This window comes from Notamacropus eugenii, chromosome 3 (assembly GCF_028372415.1).
Source record: "Notamacropus eugenii isolate mMacEug1 chromosome 3, mMacEug1.pri_v2, whole genome shotgun sequence".
In the NCBI taxonomy this organism is placed as follows: Eukaryota; Metazoa; Chordata; class Mammalia; order Diprotodontia; family Macropodidae; genus Notamacropus; species Notamacropus eugenii.
In genome coordinates this window covers 119,163,503-119,187,934 of record NC_092874.1, presented here as the reverse complement: position 1 = coordinate 119,187,934, position 24,432 = coordinate 119,163,503, and the positions used below count along the sequence as shown (strand labels likewise).

The 24,432-nt window shown below is 35.3% G+C and overlaps 1 protein-coding gene across 2 annotated transcripts in view; it reads left to right on the top strand.

Moving 5' to 3' along the window:
* MKLN1 (muskelin 1) overlaps positions 1-24,432 on the top strand; it is a 244,633-nt gene that overhangs the window by 53,941 nt on the left and 166,260 nt on the right. For both annotated transcript variants that reach the window (XM_072650124.1, XM_072650123.1), the window contains exons 3-4: positions 14,831-14,973; positions 16,432-16,520. In XM_072650124.1, the coding sequence (XP_072506225.1) occupies positions 14,831-14,973; positions 16,432-16,520 (232 nt within the window). The remainder of the gene's footprint in view (positions 1-14,830; positions 14,974-16,431; positions 16,521-24,432) is intronic.

Sequence of the window (24,432 nt, the reverse complement as noted above, 5' to 3'; positions counted from 1 at the left end):
CGGGGCCGAGCCATGGGGGCACCTCACTCCCCTCTCAACCCGCCAAAGAGACTCTTTCACCCACCCTGTCAGTCACCTGTTGGTGGGAGGCCCGTGCAGCTGCTGAAGATCCCGCCTCCGGATCCCTCTCAGAACTGTGTCTCTCGGAGCCGCGGCTGCCGTCGCCGCCGCAGGTCCGGGCTGGGCACCGTGTCTGCAGCGCGACGGATCTTTTGCGAGAGGTTTGCAGGTCCCTCTGTGGGTGGGGGGACCCGCGTGGCCGCTGGATCTCTTTCCCACGGTGTCGCTGCCCCGACAGGGCTGCTTTCCTCTTCCCCTCCCGGTGCCCAGTCCCCGGCGTGAAGGTCCCCCACGAGAGGTTTGCAGGTCTCTCCGGAGCAGGAATCTCCCTCGCTCCATTACTCCGTGGCCTCTGGGTGCAGAATTCACCGTGAGTTGGTCCTCTCTAGCCGTTCTGTGGTTTGTGGGCTCGGAGCTATGTGTATGTGCGTCTTTCTACTTCGCCATCTTGGCTCCGCCCCCTAATATTGTTGTTTTTAAAAATATTGGCACAGCCAATTCATGAGCGATTAATAATCTTAAAATTATTTAGATTGGTCTTTATTTCTATAAAAAGAGTATTTTGTAATTGGTGGTTGTATAGTTCTTGTTTATGTAGATAGATTATGTAGATAGATATGTAGATAGATTTCCAAGTATTTTATTTGTTTTGTAGTTATTTTGACTGAAATTTCTTTGTCTTTTCTTTTTGAATTTTGTTGATATTGGTGAGGGAAGGGAAATAAATATGCACTTATTTAGCAACTACTGATGTGCTAGGCACTGTGCTAAGTGCTTAGATGTGTAGATATGTTATAGAAATGCTGATGATTTTATAGCCTGCAAGTTTGCTGAATTTATTGTTTCAATTAATTTTTAATTTGATTTGACTTTTAATTTGACTTAATTTAATTTGATTTAATTTGATTCTTTGGAGTTCTCTAAATAGACTCATGTACAAAAAGGAAGACTTTCCCCCCTCATTTTGCCTTTGTTCCCTTGAATTCTTTTCTTGTCTTATTTCTGCAGTAGCCTTTCTAGCACTGTTAGATTTTATGTTTTAGCATCTTTTTATATGATTGTATAGGTTTTAATATTATTACTTATATAATCTATTATATTTGTAGTTTTCCTTGAATGGGGCTAATTCTGCATTCTTGGTACAAATCCAAGTTGGTCATAGTATAAAATTTTGTAAATGGTTTTGTAGCCTCTTTGCTGATATTTAATATTTTTATGTCATTACGGATATTGACTTGCAGGTTTGTTTGTGTTTTTTTTTTTAAATTTTCTTTTCCTTTTTTAAAGGCAACTAGGTGGCACAGTGGATAGGGTGCTGGGTCTGGAGTCCAGACTTAGAGTTCAGATCTGGTTTCAAAAGCTCACTAGATGTTTTGACCCCTGGGCAAGCCACCCGCTGTTTCAGTTTCTTCAGCTGTAAAATGGGAATCATAACAATACCAGACTCCCAAGGTTGTTGGGGGATCAAATGAGGTAGTATTTGTAAAACACTTAGCACAGTGGCACATAGTACATGCTTATTATTAAGTTATTCCTTTCCCTTCCTTTTCCACATTTGTATCAAAGAGTTTAGAAGAGTTTCCTTTTTTCCCTGTGTTTGCAGACAGTTTGTAGAATATTGGAATTAATTGTTTTTAGAACGTTTGATAGAATTAATTTCTTTTTTGATGTATTTTCAATTTTTTTTACATCACAGTAGTTTTTCCCAATATACTTCATTCCTTTCCCAGAGAGCCATCCCACATAACAAGTAATATTTTTTAGAGACAAAAAAGGAAAAGGGAAATTAGCATAAATGATCAATATATTTTTTAAAAGTCTGAAAATATATGTAATCTTGAAGACCTCCTGCCTCTGCAAAGGAATGGTATGGAAGTGTCTTCTCATATCTCTTCTTTCAAGTTATGCTTATTCTTTATAATTTTGCAATTCACTTTTGGCTTTTTTGTTGACTGTTCTGAGTTTTTATTGTTTTAGTAATGCATGTTATTTCCTTGACTCTGGTTACCTCACTCTTCATCAGTCCATGTAGATCTGCCTCTGCCCATGCTTCTCTGTAGTTGTCCCATTTGTCATTTATTATAGCTCAGTAATATTCCATTACATTCATATTTTTTTGTTTAGTTTATTTAGCCATTCCCCATTCAGTGGGCATCTATTTTGTTTCCAATATTTGCTGCTGCAAGTGTTGCTGTAACTGTTTTCATATATAAAAGGACTTTCTTCTTTTCCATTACCTTCTTGGAGTAATGAACCTAATTATGGAATTTCTGGGTCAGAACTTATGGACATTTTTACTGCTTTATTTGCATAATTCCAAATTGCTTTTCAAAATGGTTGTATTGATTTACAGTACTACCAATAGCATACTAGCGTGTTCCTATCTTCCCACAACTCCTCCATCTTTGGTCGTCTATGCCACTTTTCAGGTTATTAGGTGAAACCTCAGGATTGTTTTAATTTTTTTAATGATTTGAAACATTCTTTCACATGAAAGGTAAGATATACATCTAAATCCATCTGGAGGTTTTTTTTAAAAAGACTTAATTTTTGTCAATTGCATGTAAAAACAATTTTTTAAAATTTATTTTGAAAAATTTTTAGTTCCAAATTCTTTCCTCCATTCCTTTCCTCCTCCTTTCCCTGAAACAGTAAGCAGTCTGATATAAGTTATGCATATGGAGTCATGCAAAACATATTTCCATATTAATCATGTTGTGAAAGAAAATACAGACTCCATCCCCTCCATCCCTTTTCAAAAAAGGAAAAATAAAGTTAAAAAAAATTTGCTTCAATCTTTATTCACATTCCACCAGTTCTTTCTCTGGAGATAGATAGCATTTTTCTTTGTAAGTCTTTTGAAATTGTCTTGGAACACTGTATTGCTGAGAATAGCTAAGTCATTCACCATTGATCATTGTACAGTATTACTGTTAGTGTGCACAGTTTTCACCTGATACTACTCACTTCACTTTGCGTTAGTTCATGTAAGTCTTTCCAGGTTTTTCTGCAAGCATCCTGTTTGTCATTTCGTATAGCACAATAGTATTCCATCATAATCATATACCACAGCTCATTCAGCCATTGCCCAATTGATGGACACTCCCTCAATTTCTCATTTTTGACCACCACAAAAAGAGTTGCTATAAATATTTTTGTACACATAGGTCTTCCCCCTCATACTCCCTCACCTTCCCCTAGTCTTTTAAAAATCTATTTCATATGTAGACCTGGTAGGGGTATTGCTGGATTAAAGATTATGCATTTTTATGGCCCTTTGGGCATAGTTTCAAGTTGCTCTTCTGGAGTTTATTTGGGAGTTCATTTATAGCTTATTAATTTTATTTTCTAATACTGTGATATTTAAATTTCTTTTGTTAATCTGATCTGAGCATTTTATAATTTTATAAGTATCCATTTCATCCAAGTTATCAGTTTTCTTGGCATATAATTGGGCAAGATAGTTTTTTGAATATATATTTTTTTCTCCTAATTACATGCTAAAATTTTAAAAGTGTTTTTAAAAAAGTTTTGAGTTGCAAATTCTGCCCCTTTTCCTCCCTCCCTCCCCTTTCCTCTTTCCTCTCTCCCCTTCCTTCTCTCTCTTTCCCTCTCTCCCCTTCCTTCTCTCTCTTTCCCTCTTTCCCCTTCCCTCTCTCTGAGACAGTAAGCAATCTGATATAGGTTATTACATATGCAGTTGCGTAAAACATTTCCATATTAGTCATTTTGTACAAGAAGACTTGAGTAAAAGAAAAAAATGAAAGAAAGTGAAAAATGGAGTGCTTCAGTCTGTATTCAGACAATATCAGTTATTTCTCTGGAGGCTGATAAAATGCTTCATCATTAATTGGATCATTGTATTGCTGAGAAACACTAAGTCATTCAGAGTTCTTCATCATACAGTATTGCTATTGTGTACAATGTTCTCCTGGTTTTGTTCACTTCACTATGCATCAGTTCATGTAAGTCTTCTCAGGTTTTTCAGAAATCATCCTGCTTGTCACTTACTTGTCATTACTAGCACAGTAATATTCCAGTGCAATCATATACCACAGCTTGTTTAGCCATTCCTAAATTGATGGGCATTTCTTTGATTCCTAGTTCTTAGCCACCACAAAAAAAAAAAAAGAGCTGCTATACATAGTTTTTATACAAATACGTCCTTTCCCCTTTCTTTTGGATATCTTTGGCATATAGACCTATCAGAGGTCTTGCTGGATCAAAAGGTATGCACAGTTTTATAACCCTTTGGCATAGTTCCAAATGGCTGTCCAGAATAGTTGCATCAGTTCACAACTCTACCAGCAGTGCATTAGTGTCCCAGTTTCCCCAGATCCCATCCAACATCCAACATTTTCCTTTTTTGTCATATTAGCCAATCTGATAAGTGTGAAGTGGTACCTCAGAGTTGTTTTTATTTGTATTTCTCTAATCCATAGTGACTTAGAGCATTTTTTCATATGAGTATAGATAGCTTTGATTTCTTTGTCTGAAAACTGCTGTTCATATCCTGACCATTTATCAATTGGGGAATGAGCAAAATTGTTTTTGATAGTTTCCTTTATTTCCTCTTCAATTGCTTATAACCTTGTATGATGCTTTTCTGTAAGATTTTCACAGAAGAGTTTATATTCTGAATTAGTATTATCCTTTTCTACCATATCTCTGCTCAGCAAGGAAGTCAAATCTTTACTATGAAGATGTTTTAGAGGCCCTTTTGGTTGTGTCCTAGCAATTAATATATTTCTAGTAGTGGAGTGGGAAGGGGAGCAAGATGGAGAAAATTTGGAACTCAAAAGTTTGTGGAACTGAATGTTGTGAACTAAAAAAAAATAAATTTTTTAAAACTTTGCATCTAGTAGAAGTAACTTCTGTACAAAATTAATTAGTGTTGCTATCCATTCCTCTTGCTATTGCCCATTTTTCTTTATCCATCACTAATTTATATATATAACTCACCTTGGTATTGTTATGTGTTGGGTTTTTTTTTTAATTTTTATTTTAGTTTTGTATAAATGGTAACCTTTGCTCCAACAAGGTCTAAATAATAAAGTGATCTAATACAGGAATGACCCCTGTATCAGTAACAAATAATTTCTTGTTAAAATATAGTCTTTTTCATTTTCTGTATGTGATTTTTTTTGTTTTTTAGTGCTTGATATTTCCAACACCTTTTTGCTCCTTTTTAAAATTACATGCCTTGATATCCTTAATAGCTGATACTAATGATAACTAGCATTTATATAGAACTTTAAGGTTTACAAAGCATTTTGCTTTTCAAAAAAAGCTCATTTGAGTCTCACAACAGCCCTGTGAGATAACTGCTGTTATAATTGTCAGTAACTTAGGTCTTTTCTTATTTCTCCAAAAATCACTTATATTTCTTCATCTTGGCAGATTAACACCAATATGTTTAGTGTATTTTGATTTTTTTAGGAAATTTTCTATTCCTGTCCCTTGATCAAACTTTGTTGATCTTTTCCTATTAGTTTTTTACGAACAGAAACACAGTGTTTGGTATATTGGTAAGCTTTTGATACACATTTGTTTGTTTCTTTTTAAATTCTGTTCAGCACTTTTAGGTGTTGTGTGTTATAATCCTTGTTATCAATGCAACATTTATGTAACAAGATTTGTGCTGTGAATATTGAAACAGTTTTAATTCTTATGTTAATCTTCAGTTGTTTTCAGTTGTGCCCAACTTTTTGTGTCTTCTTTTTGGGATTTTGTTGGCAAGGATACTGGAGTGGTTTGCAGTTTCTTCTCCAGCTCATTTTACCCAAGAAGAAACTGAGGCTAATAGGTTTAAGTGACTTGCCCCCAGGGTCACAAAGCTAGTAAGTTTCTGAGGCCAGATTTGAACTCAGGAAAATGAGTCATTTTGACTCCAAGCCAGACACTTTATCCACTGCATCACCCAGCTGTCCTATTTAATTCTTATAGCAGGGGTATTTTATTTTATACCTCATAACTGAGTATTAAGTCTGTACCTTTTAACTTCTCAAAGAAGAACTTAAGAAATTCATTTTAGACTTGTTAGAGCTTGAAAACTGAAAATGTTTTTTTAAAATGCATAATATTCTTGCCTATTTTCAAATGAGTAAAGGTATGGTTTGGGCTGCTTGATTTTTAAGGCCATTAAAGTTGAAACTGGAAACCTTGAGTAGATTCTCAACAATGCATTCTGGGGAAAGATTAAGCAATTTTTCTTTCATGTTCAGCAGATGTAATTTTGGTGATATTTTGAGGAATTCTAGTCCCTTACTTTGTTGTTGCATCTATTTCCAAGTACAAATCCTTCTAATTATGTACCATTTGTGAATATTGAATTTAAAACATAATTTTTAAGGGACTATCTTTGTTGTTAGTTCATTCAATTGTTTTTTTAAGTATCCAGTTAAATAATGTAAGGAAAAATTATTATGTACAAATACCAACACACTCAAACACCTCACCAGAGTTTAGTATTTTTGTATTTCAAATATACAAATCTGTTTTGCTTAGAGAAGCTTTCCACTGTGGATTCAATTTTTTTTCTCATGTGCTAATTAAAAAAAAATTCATTGAGAGTTCTAAATGTGAACTCATTTGAGTTCATTTGGACCTTCATTTCATTTCATTGCTTTGGATCTCTTAATTTTTTCTTTTATGGTTTTATTTCTCTTTTTTGTTCCATGCTATTCTGAGAGTACACCGAATTCTTTATTTCATCAGTCATTTGTTAATTTTTCTTTATCACGAAATATTTGTTATGAGGGTATTTTAATCTCATTGAGGATTTAGTATTTATCCTTCTTTTAGTGATTTGTTAACATCATTTCTGTTTGTAGCCTCAGTTTTTGTTAATTTTTTTTCTTCTTGCCAAATTCCTAGAAAAAGCTATCTACACTTTTGGCTCTACATCGTTTCTTCTCATTCCTTAATTAACTTTTTGCTATTTGACTTCTGCCTTCAGCCTTCAATTGAAATTCCTTTCTCTAAAATTACCAGTGATTTCATTGCCAAATTTAATCATATTTTCTTGGTCTGCATTCTTTTTAACCTCTGTACTGCATTTGATGCTGTTGAACACCCTTTTCACCCTTATGGTCTTTCTTCTCTGTTTCCCTCCCATAATTCTCCTCCTGTGTGTTTGATTGGGTTTTGTCAGTATTTATAGCTAGATGATCATTCATGTTGCTACCTTTTGAGCCCTCCTTTCTCATTGTACAGTGAGTTCTGTTATAACTTCACATATATGTGAAGTTATAAATAAAAACCATAGGGGTTTGTGGGGAAAATATGGTTAGGTATTAACATTCAGAAACTCTGTCAGTGACATATAAAAATAAGATAGGAACCTAATACACATGGTAGCATAATTATATACATGTTTTTATAGTTAAGAAATACGTAAGTACATAAACTGCAACTACTGTTGATTGCCCTTCCTTCTCTAAGTGCCTTGTATTTAGCTATCTTAAATTTGTTTTATTTTTATCTATTATGCAAATACATATATAAACTCTCACGCAGAATATTTATAGTAACTGGATATTATATTGGAAAGAGCGCTGGACTTGGTATTGGTAAGACCTGAGTTCAAAATACTTTCTCAGACACTTAATAGCTGTATGGCCCTGGGCAAGTCTCTTAACATCTCAGTGTCAGTTTTCTCATGAGCAAAATGAGGATAATAAAAGCACATATCTTACAGGATTGCTGTGAGATTAAAAGAAATAATATTGTAAAGGACTTTGCAAACCTTAAAATCCTACGTAAATGCTAATTATTATTAGTAGCAATAGCAACAATTTCTCTCCCAAATAGAACGTAAACTTCTTTTGATTAGAAATTTTCATTCTTTGTACTTGTAATTTTGGTACTTGGCACAATATCTTGCACATAGTAGGTATGTAATAAAAACTTGTTGATAGTTTTATTGACTAATGCATTTCTACAACAGATTGCGTATTGTGTGTATGTTCATGCTGCATAGACATGTATATATGTATTTAATATTTTTTTGCCCTGTTGACATTAGAATGAGATTCATGAGGCTTCTTGCTCCTTTTCTCCCTATATTTTTCTTTTCCATTCCAACTATTGAAAATAGTGTGTTATTCCTGCTTTAAAAACTTTTTTCTTTTATGTATTCCTTTTTCCTCCTTTTTCTTAAAACAACAAAATAGAGCAAAGTTGTAGCACAGTCTTTCATTTGTCTTTTTAAAAATCTTAGGTAATATTTTATTTTTCCTAATTATATGTAAAAACTATTTTTACCCCAAATTTTGAGTTTCAACTTTTCTCCTTTCTCTCCCTCATCGAGAAGGCAAGCAATTTGACATAGGTTATACATGTGTAGTCATGCAAAACACATTTCCCATGTAAGTCATTTTGTGAAAGAAAACATAGACCAAAAAAAAAAACCCAAACAACCCAAGAAAACTAAAGAAAGCAAAGAAAAAGTGTTTTTGGTCTTCATTCAGGCTCTACCAGTGCTTTTTTCTATTATTCTTTTTTTATTTTATTTGTTTTCAGTGTTCTACAATCACTTCCATATAATTTATATTTTTTTCACCCTCCTTTCCTCTTCTTTCCCCCTCCTTTCCTCTTCTTTCCCCCTTCCCTCCCCTATATGGCATACAGTCTTACATAAGTTCTACACATACATTCCTATTAAATACATTTTCACCTTAGTCATGTTGCATAGAAGAATTAGAATGAATGGGAGAAATAATAAAACCAAAACATAGTACAAAAGAAAATGATCTGCTATATTCAGCGATTGAATTCTATAGTTCTTTCTCTGGATGTGGAAGGCATTTTGCCTTAAGAGACCAATGGGAATTTTTTTAAGTCCTTGCATTGCAGTGAAGTTCTAAGCCTCCCAGAAAAAAATCCTCGCACACTGTGGTTGTTGCTGTGTATAAAGTTCTCCTGGTTCTGCTCCTTTCACTCAGCATTAGTTCATATAAGTCTTTCCAGGCCTCTCTGAAGTCTTCCTGTTCATCATTTCTTATAGCACAATAGTATTCCATTACATTCATATACCATAATTTATTCAGCCATTCCCCAGTTGATGGGCATCCCCTTGATTTCCAGTTTTTGGCCACCACAAAGAGTGCTGCTATAAATATTTTTGTATATGTGGGACCCATTCCCATTTTTATGATCTCTTGGGGATGCAGTCCCAGAAGCAGTATTGCTGGGTCAAAGGGTATGCACATTTTTGTAGCCCTTTGGGCATAGTTCCAAATTGCTTTCCAGAATGGCTGGATCTGCTCACATCTCCACCAACAATGAATTAATGTTCTAACTCTCCCACATCTTTCTCCAACATTTGTCATCATCCTGTTTTGTCATGTTAGCCAGTCTGATAGGTATGATATGGTATCTCAGAGTTGTTTTGATTTGCATCTCTCTAACCAATAGTGATTTAGAGCATTTTTTCATATGACAATAGATAGCTTTGATTTCTTCCTCTGAAAACTGCCTGTTCATATCCTTTGACCATTTATCAATTGGGGAATGACTTGTATTCTTGTACATTTGACTCAGTTCTCTATATATTTTAGAAATGAGGCCTTCATCACAGATACTAGTTGCAAAAATTCCTTCCCAGTTTTCTGCTTCCCTCCTAATCTTGATTGCATTGGGTTTGTTTGTGCAAAAACTTTTCAATTTAATGTAATCAAAATTATCCATTTTGTACTTCATAATGTTTTCTCTCTTTTGTTTAGTCAAAAATTCTTCCCTTCTCCATAAATCTGATAAATACAGTATTCCTTGCTCCACTAATTTGTTTATAGATATAGATTATGTACCCATTTAGACTTTATTCTTGTGTACAGTGTCAGGCATTGGTCTGTGCTTAGTTTCCCCACACTGTTATCCAGTTTTCCCGGCAATTTTTGTCAAACAGTGAGTTCCTGTCCCAGAAGCTGGGGTCCTTGGGTTTATCAAACAGGCAGCTAGGTGGTGCAGTAGATAGACCACCAGTGCAGGAGTCAGGAGGACCTGAGTTCAAATCTCACCTCAGACACTTGACACTTACTAGCTGTGTGACCTTGGGCAAGTCACTTTAACTCCAATTGCCTCATCCTGGGTCATCTCCAGTCATCCTGATGAATATCTGGTCACTGGATTTAGATGGCTCTGGAGGAGAAGTGAGGCTGGTGACCTGCACAGCCCTCCCTCACTCAAAACAAAGTCAAGTGCGAGTCATGTCATTATTTCTCTGATGGCATGGTCTCTTTGACAATGAAGGATGAACACATGCAGATTGCTATATTCATTGACTACTGTGTCTTGGATACCTAACCTATTCCACTAGTCTACCCTTCTGTTTTTTTAGCCAGTACCAAGTGATTTTGATAATTGATGCTTTATAATAGAATTTGAGATCTGACAGAGCTAGACTACCTTCCCTGGCATTTCTTTTCATTAATTCCCTTGATATTCTGTATCTTTTGTTCTTCCAGGTGAATTTTGATATTATTTTTTCTAGCTCTGCAAAATAGTTATCTGATAGTTTGATTTGAATGGCGCTGAATAAGCAAATTAATTTAGGTAGAATTGTCATTTTTATTATATTGGCTCGGCCCACTCACAAGCAACTCATGTTTTTTCACTTACTTAGATCTGATGTTATTTATGTGAAAAGTGTTTTGTAATTGTATTCATATAGTCTATGGGTTTGTTTCCATAAGTAGACTCCCAAATATTTTATAGTGTCTACTGTAGCTTTAAATGGAATTTCTTTCAGTCTCTTGTTGTTGGGCTTTGTTAGTAATATATAGAAATGCAGAAGATTTGTGTAGGTTTATTTTCTAACCTGCAACTTTGCCACAGTTTATTATTTCAAGTAGTTTTTTCTTTGATTCTCTGGGATTCTCTAAGTATATCATGATATCATGTGCAAAGAGTTATCACTTAGTTTCTTCTTTGCCTATTCTAATTCCTTCAATTTCTTTTTCTTCTCTTATTGCTACAACTAACATTTCTAGTACCATATTGAATAATAGTAGTGATAATGTATATCCTTGTTTCACCCCTGATCTTATTGGAAATGGATCTAGTTTATTCCCATTGTATATAATGCTTGCTGAAGGTTTTAGGTAGATACTGCTTATTATTTTATGGAAAGTTCCATGTATTCCTATGTTCTCCAGTGTTTTCAGTAGGAATGGGTGTTGTATTTTGTCAAAAGCTTTTTCTGCATCTATTGAGATAAATCATTTGGTTTCTGTCAGTTTTGTTGTTGATGTGATCAATCGTATTAATAGTTTTCCTAATATTGAACCGGCCCTGCATTCCTGGTATAAATCCTACCTGATCATAATGTATTATTCTCTTGATAAGTTGCTGTATTCTTTTTGCTAAAATCTTATTTAAAATTTTTGCATCTATATCTACCAGTTCTTTCCCTGGAAATGGACAGCACTTTTCATAAGACCTATAGAATTGTCTTTAAATCATTATATTACTGAGAATAGCTAAATTTTTCATAGTAGATAATCATACAGTATTGCTGTTACTGTGTACGATGCTCTTCTGGTTTGGCTCATTTCACTTTGCCATCAGTTCACGTAAGTCTTTCCATGTTTTTCTGAGAGCATCCCACTCACCGTTTCTTAAAGCACAATAGTATTCCATCACAGTCATACACAACAACTTATTTGGCCATTCCCTATTTGATGGACATCCTTTCAATTTCCAATTTTTTGCCTCCACTAAAAGAACTCCTATAAATATTTTTGTACATGTAGATCCTTTTCCTTTTAGTTTTTTATCTCTTTGGAATACAGACCTAGTAGTGCTATTGTTTGGTCAAAGGATGCACAGTTTTATAGCCCTTTGGGCATACTTCCAAATTGCTCTCCAGAATGGCTAAATCAGTATATAACTTCACCACTAGCACATTAGTGTTTTAATTTTCCCACATCCCCTCCAAGATTTGCCATTTTCCTTTTCTGTAATATTAGCCAGTCTAATAGGTGTGGGTTGATAGCCCCGTGTTGTTTTAATTTGCATTTCTCTCATCATATAGTGATTTAGAGCATTTTTATTTTCATGTGACTGTAGATAACTTTGATTCCTTTGTTTGAAGACTTTGTATCCTTTTAAACAGTTTATAAGTTGAGGAATGATTATTTCTAAAAATTTGACTCAGTTTTCTGTATGTTTGAGAAATGAAGTCTTTATCAAAGAAACTCTCTGTAAAAACTTTTTTTTCCACAGTAATGATTATCAACTATGTATTTTCCTCTATCCTGTCTTCCTCATTTATCCTACTCTCTCTCCTTTTACCCTGTTCATTCTCAAAAGTGTTTTGCTTCTTTTACCTCTTCCAAACTACCCTTCCTTCTACCAGCTCCCCTTCTCTTATCCCCTTTCCTTCCTAATTTCCTGTATGGTAAGATCGATTTCTACATGCAACTGAATGTGTGTGTTGTTCCCTTTTTGAGCCAATTCCAATGAGAGTAAGGTTCATGCACTCCCCTCAACACTTCCTCCAACCCCCCCCCCCCCTCCAGTGTAAAATCTCTTTCAGGCCTGTTTTATGCCAGGCAGTTTATCCCATTTTGCCTCTCCCTCCCCCCATCTCCCAGTGCATTCATCTTTCTCATCCCTTAATTTTATATTTTTAGATAATCATTCTATCACATTCAACTCATACCTCTACTTTCTATGTATACTCCTTCTAACTGCTGTAATAAGGAGAAAATTTTTAGGAGTTATAAATATCATTTTCTCATGTAGGAATATAAATAGTTTAATCTTATCAAATCCTTTACTGATTAAGTCACATTTTCTATTCAGCCCTGGTCTTTTCTTCAAGAATGCTTCAAAGTCTTCTATTTCATTAAATTGCAATTTTTTGCGCTTGAAGAATTATACTCACTTTTGCTGGGTGGGTGATTCTTGGTTGTAATTCTAGTTCTTTTGCCTTCCGGAATATCATATCCCAAGACCTTTGATTCTCCTATGATGTAGAAGCTGCTAAATTTTGTGTTATCTTGACTCTGGTGCCACCATATTTGAATTGTTTCTTTTTTGACTGCTTGCAGTATTTTTCCTTGATCTGGGATGTCTCAAATTTGGCTGTAAAATATTCCTGCAATTTTTCATTTTGGGTTCTCTTTCAGGAGGGCATATTTGGATTCTTAACATTTATATATTACCTTCTAGTTTAGAATATCAGGGCAGTTTTCCATGATAATTTCTTGAAAGATTATGTCTAGGCTTTTTTTTTTTTTTATCATTACTTTCTGTCTAATAATTCTTAAATGATCTCTCATGGATCTCTTTTCCAGGTCAGTTTTTCCAGTGAGATATTTCACATTTTCTTCTCTTTCCATTCTTTTGATTTTATTTGTTTCTTGATGTCTCATAAAATCATTAGCTTCCCCTTGGCCCAATTCTGACTTTTAAGTAATTATTTTTTTTAAGGATCTCTTCTCTTCAGTGAATTTTTGTATATCTTTTCCCATTTGGCCAATTCTGCTTTTTAAGGCATTCTTCTCTTCACTGAATTTTTGTGCCTCTTTTACCATTTGGCCTATTCTGTTTTTTTAAGGTGTTAATTCTCTGCAGTATTTTTTCGTGCCTCCTTTGCCAAGCCATTGAGTCCTTTAATGATTTTCTTGCATCACTCTCACTTCTCTTCCCAATTTTCTATCTCTTGATTTTTAAAATCTATTTTGAGCTTTTCCATCACCTGAGACCAAGTCATTTTTCTTTGAGGCTTTGGATGTAGGTATTCTGACTTTTTTGTCTTCTTCTGAGTGTGTGTTTTGATCTTCCTTGTCACCATAGTAATTTTCTACAGTCAGAATTTTTTTTCTGTTGTTTGCTCATTTTCCAGCCTTTTTCTTGATTTTTAACTCTGTGCAAAAGTGGGGCTCTGTTTCTCAAGTGGAGGGGGCATTGTACCAATCATCAGGTTTTTTTGTGTGACTGTTTTCAGAGGTAATTCTGGGGGCCTGTAAGTTTTTGACTCTTCCAGGGTGGTTTGATCTTGGGAGAATGTGTTTACTTCTGTCTTCTACTGTGTACTGGTTTGTGAATAACCACAACCCTTTTTTGCAACCCTGGAACTGTGACCAGGGTTCCTGCTCCCATAAGTTCTGCTGGATTAGTGCTCTTCCTCAAACCTGAGACCTAGACCCAGAACTGTGACTCAGATCCAAGGATAGGCAATGCAATAGAGTCCTGCCTGTGGTACCAGCAAAGGGACCCCTGCAAATCTTTTGACCAATTTTCTGATCCCCTTATAGTCTGCGGGTTGAGAAGTCTAGAAACTTCTCAAGTTGCCACTTGATTCCGATGCCCCATAGCCTGCATCTGGTTTGCTGGAGCCTGGTCTGTGCTAGCATGGCCAGAACTGGACTGCATTCCTCTCTCATCCTGGTGCAACAGACTTTTCCTGCCAACATTCTATTATCTTGGACTGCAAAATTATTTCACTCAGTCTTTTTGTGGGTTCTGCTGCTTTAGAACTTTTTTAGACTCGTTACTTAAAGGTATTTGGAAGGGTTTGGAGGAGAGCGTAGGCAAATCCCTGCCTTTACTCTGCCATTTTGGCTTTACTGTGTTTCCTCCCTCCTCCCCCATTTGTCTTTTTAAAAATTCCTCCCTAATTCTTGAAGATAGTGGAATTCTGAAAACTTCTTTAATATTTTTGCCATACTATACAGCTTCAAGATAACACAGGTACACTTTTTTTGTCATAAAAATTGACATTGAATCCTTAAATTTAATTTTGTTGTTTTTTTATATTTAGTACCTGATTCTCAAGCTTGAAAGGCCTGCTATAGTCCAGAGTATCACATTTGGAAAATATGAGAAGACTCATGTCTGTAATTTAAAGAAGTTTAAAGTGTTTGGTGGAATGAATGAAGAAAATATGACAGAACTCTTATCCAGGTGAGTTGTAATTTGGGGAGGTAAATAGCTGACTTACAAACATTGGAGTTAACCTAACGCTTTTTTTTTTTAATAGGTATGATTGCTCGTAGTTGGACTTTTTTTCCTTCCCTCAAACAGATATAGAATCTTACTTAGCAGTAGCTTAAATTTAATCTTTTTAAAATAAGTTTAGATAATATAGTTACCATAATCATATAATTGCTTCTTTTTTTTCTATTTTTGCTCTTTCCCTTTTCTTTTATAAAAGTAGAAAGTTAATAATTTTAGTAGTTCTCTATTAATTTCAAGTAATCATTACTAAATAAAGCAGACTTTATCATTTTCCCAGACTTGAAAGTTACAGTAGGAATTACTATTTTCAATCTAATGTCAGCATGAGGAAAGTCATGAATTTGGAGTAACAGGAACAAGAATTAAGGTGGATGAATTTAGATTTTTTTTTTCTCTCATTCTTTTCCAATACCCCAATGAATTAGTTGCAATTAACAAAAAAACTTGAATTTACATAAATCATTGTGGAAAGTAAAGGCCACCCTTGAGCCCTGACACTAATCTTATATTTAATGTAAATAAAAGGCTCCATTCTGATGTAAGTAGAAATTTATGTGATACCCTCATTGTTAACTATTTTAACTTCCGTTATATTAAGATGACAAGTCAGTTTTATGAGTGGTTATATGTACCTAGGAAGAAAGAATGGATGTTACTGGACTACACCCAAGGGATCTTTGAAAATGAGTAAAACTGGGAAAGAGGTGGTAAATTAGGCTTGAATCATTTAAATCATTAATACCTGATATTAAGCTCTGTTATAGAATATATTTTTTATCAGACAGATAAATGGGATACATTTCCCCACTTTTTCCTTCGTATCTTCCTGTTTGTCATATATTTTTTAAGCTTATGAAATATGATTTTCTAGAGATTAGGGTGCATGTATAAAGGTACACATACTTGAATGTTAAATTTGCATTCTTAAGCTCACAGTAAATTGATGGCATTTTTAAGCTTTTATATACTTTATCCCTCTGTCAGCAGTAATTTCTTTGTTTCATATGATATTGCATTGAATTTTGGCATGGTTACAGCCCAATTAGAAATTATGATAATGCATCATAGAAACCTGAACATTTCAAAAAATATTTTTAGCAGTCATCCTTTACTTGGCCAAGGGGGTTCACATAGATTTCACCTATATAATAAATGGAAGAAAAGGAGGCATAGAGATGTTAAGTAATTTGCCCATTGTCATACTAGGTCAGTAACAAAGTTGGGTATAGAATTAGGAGTCTTGAGTTATAGTCTCATGCTTTAACGACTAGTTCCACACTGCCTCTAGCACTTATTAAAAATTAATGAAGTAAATCTAGCATCATAATAGTTTTTCCTTTATTGTGTTTACTAGTGTTGAGCAATGAAGTCAGATTTGGTAACCTTATTTATTTTTTCTCACAGTGGCTTAAAGAATGATTATAACAAAGAAACATTCACCTTGAAGCATAAAATCGATGAACAGATGTTCCCATGTCGATTCATTAAAATAGGTAATTTTTTTTTAGCATTCTGGGATAAAAATAAATCTCTTTATACTATTTCCCATATTGAAACTGACAAATTTTGTTTTATTCAAGTAGAACATTCCTTTATATAGCTTTCTTATTTGAAAGTTTCTTATAAGATCACTTGAGCTGTAGTGATTCAGTAGTGCTGATCCTGGGCTGTAAATTTAAACATTTCTATCAAAAATATGATAAATCTGGACATCAAATACCAGTGACTGCCTGAAGGCTCATATAATTGTTTGGCCAACTCTTTTTGGTGTGGAAATATTGGCACTTGCTGCCTTAAAATTAGATCCATTTTTAGAATATTTTCCACTGATTTGAGATTAGCAGGAAAATTTCTCTGAAAGTTTTTTGTTGTTAAAATGAGATGATGATTAATTAGATTCCCCCGAAATAAAAATAAAGTGATTTTGTGTCAGGGGTAATAATTTGTCTCTGTCAAGGATTTTTTATATAGTTGCTGTTTTTTCCTACTTTACTTTTTCAGTGAGTGAAAAGACATTTTTTAAAAGGAATATATGAGAGACTTCTCAAGATCATATACATGAGGAAAAACAGCGCTCATAGCAACTCTCCATTTGTTTTATTTTTCTTCTGTGATTAGCTTAGACCCATGTATTAATTAGGAAAAAACTTTCTTTTGGAGCAGTATTTTTCATTTGCAACCCTAGCCATTATTCTGTTGGAGAGGCAGTGTGGTGTAGTGAAAGGAGCAATGGACTCAGAGTCAGAAAATCTCAGTTCAAGTCCTGGGTTGGCTGCTTATTGATTGTATGACTGTGGGCAAGTCATTTAACAGCTCTGAACCTGTAACATAGGAGCAGTAATTGCACCACTGACCTCACAGGATTGGGATGAGAAAGATGCTTTGTGAATCATTGCTGTTTATATAAAGAGGATTTATTGTTAGATTAAGTAGTTGTAATTTTTAATATAGTTTGTAATTTATTCACTGTATTATTTATTAATATAATTTGATGTTATAATAAGTAGTAGTAGTTACCAAGAGCCATATTTTAGTTCTGTATTAGGAAGATCTTAATAATTGTAGATATCAAAAAATGGGATGAATTTCTGAGGTAGATAATGAACCCCCTTTTAACTGAAGTCAGAAACTGGACACTATTTAACAGAATTGTTTGAGAGAATTTGTGTGTCATGTGAGTGTTGGACTGCCTAGCTACTGAGGCCCTGTCTAGCTCAAAGGTTTATTGGAAAACTAAATCTGTGCTACTTATTACTAGGCTCTATCTGACAACAGGTTATGGAATATTTACAGTGCCTTCTGAAACTTTTTCACCAGATGTATTTCCTTAAGATAGACAAGAAGTTTTTCCATGTCATGGGATACTGTGGGCATATTTTCTTGCGTTGTGTTGATAAGCCTGTTGACTAAGAGTAACAGCTTCAAGGATCTGAGAATAGAAAAATAATAATTTTTCTAGAGAATCACAATACATGAGCAGTATTGAAATAGTAATATATTTGTACTGATGTCATTTCATTGTAATTTCTTTTCTACTTTAAGTTTTTCCTGACTCTATATCCCACTTCCCACGTAATAATAGGAATAATAGATAGTTATCCCAGTTGAACAGCTAAGCTTGCTCAACTTCTGGATTATACTTCTAGTCTTAAGTTTAAATATTCAGCTAATTTTCTTGAATTTTACAGTGCTCCTTTGTATTTTACATAGCTTTAGTAGTTTTATGTTTTATCCTTTTTATGATGTAAAATCTCTTTGAACTAATGAATTTGCTTTTATATTGTTTAATTTATGTTACTCATTGTTTTAGACTTTCTAGATTCTTCATCACATCTCAGTTTGAAGCGGAGTATGATTAAAACAAAGCATAGATTGTCAAAGGCATTTACTTAGTTTCAGTTCTTGAAAAATTTCAAGAAGAGAAGAGCATCTTTCTCTTCTGTATTGATTAGCTAGAGGGTATTTTATTGATTTAATATCTTGTGCATAACATATTGTCCAGATACAGTGTTTAAAAGAATAGTAAGAGACCAGTTACCCATTAAGACAACCAGAATGACCACGAGGTGATCCTCTTGATGCATATGAATATCTCCCAACTTTCTAGGTGAATTCTATATTGGTTCACTTAGCTTTCCTACCTTTGTATAATAATCACTTCATAATGTGAGGGGAAGGTGGTTATGTTATTTTTAAAGTTTGTTTTTTTTTAGAACCTTTAATGATCTAAAACTAAAAGCATATAAGCCACAAATGATATTTTATTTTTAAGTTAATACTTTTGCTGAATATTCTATCTTCAGTTTCTTTAATTAGTTTGATTAGGTATTTTGTAACCTTCACTTTTTAAGGGCTGTCAGCTAGCTGTTGCAGAAAAGTGGCAATTCAGTGAACCTGAGTGGTAGTTTACATTTTTCGGATGAATAATTAAAATGTTTCTGAGAACAAAAAAGAATTGCTGGAATGCTTTTTTTTTTCTCGAACAACTGTGCTGTTTTTTGAATGTTCTAGTCCAGATCAAAACAAGCATGTCCCAAGAAACAGTTTCTAAATATGATTAACTCTCCTGGAGGGAGGGGATAAATCATTCACATTTGGCTTTGGAGTGTGGTCATTTTTTTTTTAGTAGTAGATTTATTCTTATGTAGATTGTATTAATAACTAATGCTTTCCATATTAAAATAAGTTTATTTGCCAACTTAATGCACAGAGGGAGAAAGGATCTCATGTTTTCTGAGGGTTAGGGAAAAGCTTTTGGGTAACTACAATCATATTGAGGATGATAGTTATGATGTGACCATACTCTTATATAGCCCTTTTAGTTTTTCACAGCACTTTCCTCTCAGCAACCTATGAGGTAGCTAGCATAAGAATTATTCCTATTCTACAGCTGAGGAAATTGAGATGAACAAAAGTTAAATGAATTTTCTGTGATAGCACAGTAGCTTTTGGGCTTGGATCCAGTTTTTATGACCAAAAGTCCAATACTCAATATGCTTAGCAAAACCATACAAAGCTGTCAGTGTGGGGAAACTTATGTTATAATAAGGAGAAGCAGTTTTGTTAATTTCTCTGTAAAACAGAGAATAATATATTAAGTGCCTGGGAATAGTTGCAGATGATCCCTCGAAATCCCTTCTAGTTCCAGGATCTTAGTCTGTGCTAAGCTAAGCCATCTTTTGGGCTTTGCTTAGATTGCATTTGTTAATACTAGCTTGTTCATTTTAAATGTCTTTTGGCAATTGCAAATTTATTTGCTCAAGTTTCTACTTACCTGAGTGTACCATATAAATCACCAACCCTTATCTTAGTATTTCATTTCACCAAGAATTTAATAATTCCCTACCACTTTGTCACTGATGCTGAATACTCTAGGGCAGAAGTCCCTGATTTATGACTCCTGTTTGGTCTGGTTGGCCTTGGACAGAAAAGCTATAAGAAATTCCTCCTGCCTAAGAGACCTTACTTTTAGCGCCTGTATCAACAAATTTGAGACTGAAAAACTAAATAGTAACTTGTCTCTGTAAAAAAAGTTTGGGGAACCTTTCATATAGGAGATATAAAATAATTATTTTGAAGAGTTTGTATTTATGGTGAAAAAAAGGAGATGAAATGAATAGAGAACATTTCAAAGCATGTGTTCCTCTTTGCTCCACCCAAAATGTTTTCTTAACTATTCAAATTTTACTATATTTTTTTTATTTTAAATATTAGTCCCAAAGAGAGAATCTTAAATCACTAATGCTTGTGAAATTATGAAACTGGGACTTCTTTAGAATGAAAATTTCTCTTCATTATTAGTGCAAAGAATCTTGAAGTTTAGGTTTAATGAGTTGATTCATTTAGTCAGGTTTTATGTACCGAAATGATTTGTGGTAGTTTTGTATGTTAATAAAATCAAGCTTTTTGTTCCTTATCCTCATAGGAAGTGATAGCTTTTTAGATTATACCAGAAATTCTTTTTTGAGAAGATGGAGGGATTGTCTATATATAGATTTCTGTAAATGTATTTTATGGAAAATTGATGGCTTCGAATAACCCCTTTTTTGTCTTTTGAATGGGTCAATATGGAACAGGACATATTTTCCTTGAAACTTTCTGTCATCTTCCTGTAGGTAATATTATTGGCATAGCTGATAAAATCTGTGATGATTTGACTAAGACTATACAAAAGAGGTCTATATCAAATGTTAAGTTTTAAGTCATCTGTTTTGTGAGTACTTTTTATTTTACTCTTCAAAAATTGAGGATAGTTTGGCAGGCTTTTTAACAGCTCTTATGTTGTGGCAAAAGCACTGAATTTTGAGTCAGAAGAGTTGGATTCAAATTCTGGCTCTCCTACCTATTAACTAAATGACCCTAAGCATTTATTTTATTTCTCTGATCTTCTATTTTCTCATCTGTTAGATCTGCCATTATGACTTGTGAGGATCAGATGCAATAATTTATGTAAACTTTAAAACTATCCAAATGTCAGCTAATAGTATTATAATTATTATTGGTGGATATATACTAGTGGGATGTCTGGAATATATAGATCATAGTTATTTTTTATAGATCGCATTTACATATGCTTAATTATACTTTGCCTCAGATTTGTCACTATTCCAGGTCTGTCATTCTTGCTTTTTCAGGCATGCAGTATGAGAGTAGGAAAGAGTGCTTGCCTCCTTGTGGTCAGAAACCTTGAGCTCATTTCCCACTTCTTACTAGCCTTCTTCCTGTCCTTGGCACCATGGCCATCATGGATAGATTACTGGGCCTCTGTAGGCATCTGTTGCCATATGTATAAATGTGGATGATAATTTTGTACTCCTACTTCCCTATTTCCCTGTTTTATGCAAAGTACTTTGTAAATCTTAAAACACTGTGGAAATGTAGGCCGTTGTACTAGATTGTTGTAAAATCCATGAGCACATCAGTTGTGTCATAAACATGAAAAGCATCCAGTTAGGAGCTGAGCATAGTAATTGCTAAAGAAATACTTAAAAGAAAATGTATCAGTAAATTCAGAAATAAGCACATGCAGTGATCTCATCAAAATTCTCTTAGTAAAATGTAAGCAGAAGACAAATTTGAAGTAATGAGGAGCACAAGATGGTCACTGGTAATTTATTGGAGATAGTTGATGTATTGCCCTGCATTACTTTGTTGAATAATGCCTATATCTGTTCTAGAACACGTCATCTTTTTTCTCAAAACCATTCTACTCCTAATTTCTCCATTTCAATACATGGTACTGCCATTCTTCCAGGAATCCAAGATCATAACTTAAGAACCATCCTTAATTCTTCACTTTTATCTTGCTTCTCATATCTTTGCTAAGTCTTGTTAATTATGTTTCCATATAAAAACTCTCAGATTTTTCCCCTTCTGTGTAGTCACAATAGAGTTGCCCTAAGTTAAACACTCATCTGGATGATTGCTATAGTCACCTATTGGGTTCCCTGTTCTCTATTCTTCACATAGCTCCCAAATTGTTACTCTTAAAGTCCAGATCTGATCATGCTGCCCAGTAAACTCCAGTAGCTCCCTGTTGTTTCTAGGATAAAATATAAATGCCTATATTTATCATTCAGAATCTAACTTGAGACTCTCTTTCCAAGTTGGTTACATTGCACCCACTCTCTGTTCCAGCCAAATTGACGCTTCCTTAAGTAAAACATTTCTTTGGCTCCATACCTATTCAGAGAGAGAGAGAGAGTGTGTGTGTGTGTGTGTGTGTGTCTGTCTGTCTGTCTGTCTGTGTATCTGTGTCTATATTCTGGGCACAGTACTAGATGCTAGAGTTACAAAGATGAAAACCATTTTGTCAGAAGCAGCACTTGGCTCTTAAGGAGCTTATATTCTACTGTATGCTACTTATATACAGATTGGCAAATAAACAATAAATACAAAGTATTTGATGGAAGAGGGCAAGGGGTGATGAAAGCTAACAACTAGGGGACTTAGGAAGATCATCTTTTCCCTTTCTACCTAGTCATCTGTGTAGAAGTCCCTGAAACACAGATAATAAAAAGATAACTATTTGTGCTTGCCTTCCTAATAGCACCACCATCACTCCCCCATGATCAGATGACCTGTTCCTATAATCCTGTCCCTCCTTTGTGTTTGTACAACTTATTAAGGTGCAGCTTTTCACAGCTGTGATAGATATTCTCCTGGCATGTAACAGGTGTAGAAGGTTCCCATGACTAAGGCCTAGTAGTTGACTTCCTCCTCCTCCATCTCCTCCTCTTCCACTAGGAAGAACACCTTCCAGGGCCTCCTCTGCCAAGCTTCAGAGAGCTGGCTGGTCCAGCTCATGTCCCAGGAGTTCTAATAGTCCAACTTGTATTTATATAGGACCTTGATAAGGAAGCTCCGCATAATTGAATCTGCCATGGTCAACACCTTAGACTGACCCTCTTGCCTTGGAACCCAGCAGAGAAACATCTGCAGTTTAGAATAGAATAAATTCCTTTCTAGAATTGAACCTAAAAATTCTCATCCTAGGGGGCAAGGATAGGAGATGATCCAAGGGGAATGAGGTCTAATCCAGAAACAGGGACATCCCCTCTTGTGGAATCCTGAGACAAATCTTTAGTCTTTTTTTCTTTTTTTGCTTTAAATAAAATAAAAAGGGCTATTGCTGTTTGTCTCCCTCTGGGCTATAACTCCACCTCAGCCCCCAAATGCTGTAGGCTACAACCTGGCCTCAATCTCTACATGCCTTCCCTCTATATTTGCAAATCTTTAACTTCTCTAAAGGCTCAGCCCAAGTGCCTCTTCCTGTTTTCCTACTGAAGCCTTACTGCTTTTGTGCAATTTTGTACGTACTTGTGTGTGGATATATCTTCTCCCCCAAAGACCCAAGAGAGCAGGGGCTTTTTGAGAGCAGGGATTAATTTTGCTGAATCTTTTTATTGCCAATTCCTAGCGCAGTACTTGATACATAGTAGACTCTCCATAAATGTTTGTTAAATCCAGTTTAACTTCAAAGTTTATTTGGTATTTTGGTCACGCACTTTGTATTCTTGACATCAGTGAGCTGACCTGTATTTGGAGGGTAATCAACTACAAAATAAACATTTTTAAAAATTCAGTTTTAAAACCTAGGAGTATTTAAAAAGTGATCTTTTGAAAGCGTTCTTCTCCTCCTGGGCTTCTTGAACCTCCTTTGCCAGTTGAGTCAGCCTATTTTTCAGGGTGTTATTTTCTTCAGCATTTTTTTGGGTCTGCTTTAGCAGGGAGCTGATCTGCTGTTCATACTTTGCTTGCATGTCTTTCATTGCTCTTCCCAGTTTTTCCTCCACCTCTCTAACATAATTTTCAAAATTTTCTGAGCTCTTTTTGAGCTTTTCCATGGTCTGAGCCCATTGAGTGGGCTGGGATAGAGAAGCCCTGACTTCCGTGTCTTTCCCTGATGGTGAGCACCGCTCTTCCTCATCAGAAAGGAGGGGAGGAGAAACCTGCTCACCAAGAAAGTAACCCTCTATAGTTTTGGTTTTTTTCCCTTTTCTGGGCATTTTCCCAGCCAGTGACTTGACCTCTGAATATTCTCCTCACACCCACCTCGCTTCCGGATCCTCCCAGCCAGCGCTTGGGGTCTGAGACTCAAATGCTGCTTCCCAGCCTCAGGGCTTTTGGTGGGGGCAGGGCTGCTATTCAGTGTGAGATCAAGTTCAGCTGCCCGGGTTGGGGCAGGGCCGCCCCACGGGGCTCAGTTCCCTCAGGGGGTTTATGCAGAGACCTTCAACAATGGATTCGGGCTCCTGCCTGCTTGGGGAGCCCCGATCTACTCCCTCCGGCTCTGCTGCCTCCTGAGGGGGCCTGAGTCATGGGGGCTCCCCACTCCCCTCTCAACCCGCCGAAGAGACCCTCTCACCGACCCTTGTCACCCGTGGGTGGAGGGACCCGCGCGGC